The sequence below is a fragment of the Triticum dicoccoides genome, chromosome 7B (genome assembly GCF_002162155.2).
Source record: "Triticum dicoccoides isolate Atlit2015 ecotype Zavitan chromosome 7B, WEW_v2.0, whole genome shotgun sequence".
Lineage (NCBI taxonomy): Eukaryota > Viridiplantae > Streptophyta > Magnoliopsida > Poales > Poaceae > Triticum > Triticum dicoccoides.
The window spans coordinates 759413592-759415581 of NC_041393.1; the positions used below are offsets into that span (position 1 = coordinate 759413592).

Below are 1990 nucleotides of genomic sequence, written 5' to 3' on the forward strand. Positions count from 1 at the left end.
GCTGTGGACCTTGTGTTAGATTTTTATTCTACTTCCTCTGTTCACTTTTATAAGACCTTGAAGACATTTCAGACAATGTACAAAACAGCCCAATTTGAGTTGTCTTAAATGACTTATAAAAGTGAACGAATGGAGTAGTTCATTTGTGTATCAGCAGCAGCAGTATTTGTTTTTTGAATGAAGGGGGTCGATTGAATAGTAGTCATTTGTTGTATGGAAATCAAATCCATTTAATATAGAAGTAAATATAAACCAATAACAATTCTTGGGCTACTGGAAACAAACTTTTGGTATGCTAGAGGCAAATTCCGAGAAACATTTTTCTCTCTCGGTTGGGCTCTAATTACTTTTAGAGAACAAATTCTGTTACACTAGCCATGAGGAGTACACGTAAGAACCAGTTGTAATCTGTGACTCAAGGACAGTTCCTTGTGATGTGAACTTGACTGGCAACAGGTACACCATTTAAAGATGCGTATAATGTTTATTTTGATAAGCAGAACATAATAGAAGACTCAGGACGCAGATGAACAGGAATCGTCCCATGCTATAAATTGATCATCCATCCATCTATCAACTACCCACAAACATATAGCCCCCCAAAAGACACACAAAAAACGCCACACCCCTGTCCAAAAGACTCACCTCACAAAAGCCCCCCAAAAGTTGATCCTGCCGGCGCCAAGGACGATGGAGGCGGCGATTGGCGCGGCACGTGGGCTCGTCGGCAGGGTAGTGAATCTGCTGTCCAACGACCTTGTGCAGGCGTATGTCGCCAGTGCTGAGCTCGGCCTCAACTCCGAGAAGACCAAAGATGATCTGATGCGCACACAAGTGGTGCTGCGGGAGGCCCAGCGTAGAGGCGTGATCAACAACCCCAGTTTGGAGGAGCTGCTGCACAAGCTCCACACCAAGGTCGGCAAGGCGGAGGACGCGCTGGACGAGCTCCAGTACTTCATCATCCAGGACCAGCTCGACGGCACTCAGTACGCTGTGCCGGATCTGGGCAATACCCTCTGGGGTCATGCTCGCCACATCCGTCATGCCATTCACCATGCCATCGGTAACTTCATCCTTCCATGCTTTTCTTGTTGGCTGCTGCAAGATGATGATCATGGTGCTGCTGCTATAAATCATCCTCACAATACCTCCAACCCAGCTAGTGGTAATGATGGTTCAGTTACTAAGTTGTCATTCGACAGAGTGGCCATGTCCAAGAAAATCAAACAAGCCATAGAGGAAATGCACTCCCTGTGTGACCAATTCTTGGAGTTGCTAAAAATAATCCCAGACCATAGTAACAGTACTACAACTGTCAACCTAAAACGACCTCTCACAGGATCAATCACTGCACAAGATAAATTGTATGGGAGGGAAGACCTGTTTGAGCAAACCATAAAAGATCTCATCACCAATTGCACAGATAGCAATAAAGCTCTTTCAGTTATGCCTATAATTGGTCCAGGGGGTATTGGAAAAACAACCTTCACCCAACACCTGTACAAAGATAAAAGGACACGTGAACACTACCCTGCCAGGGCTTGGATATGTGTCTCAACTGATTTTGATGTGCTTAAGCTCAGTCAGCAGATCCTTAGCCAAATTGAAGAAAACAATGATGCATATCAAACATCAAGTTTAAACCAGCTCCAGAATTCCATTGAAAAGGGGCTCAAGTCTAAAAGGTTTTTGATTGTCTTTGATGATATATGGGAATGCACTACTCAGGATTGGGAAACCCTGCTAGCTCCTATGGGAAAGGGCGAAACCACAGGTAACATGGTTCTCGTCACAACTCGGTTCCCATCTAAAGTTGATGATGTGAAAACAACCGACCCGATTCTGCTGAAAGGCCTTGAGCTGGATGATTTTTTAACATTCTTCGAAGCATTAATATTTGAAGGACAAATACCCCACAATTTGAAAGAACTTGCAAAGGATATTGCCAAGAAATTGAAGGGTTCACCTCTAGCAGCCAAAACAGTTGGTC

The 1990-nt window shown here is 44.3% G+C and overlaps 1 protein-coding gene across 1 annotated transcript in view; it reads left to right on the forward strand.

Moving 5' to 3' along the window:
• Window positions 1-646: 646 nt before the first annotated feature.
• LOC119339719 (putative disease resistance protein RGA3) overlaps window positions 647-1990 on the forward strand; it is a 4408-nt gene continuing 3064 nt past the window's right edge. Inside the window, exon 1 of the mRNA XM_037611671.1 lies at window positions 647-1983. Within this exon, the coding sequence (XP_037467568.1) occupies window positions 691-1983 (1293 nt within the window). The 5' untranslated portion in view covers window positions 647-690. The remainder of the gene's footprint in view (window positions 1984-1990) is intronic.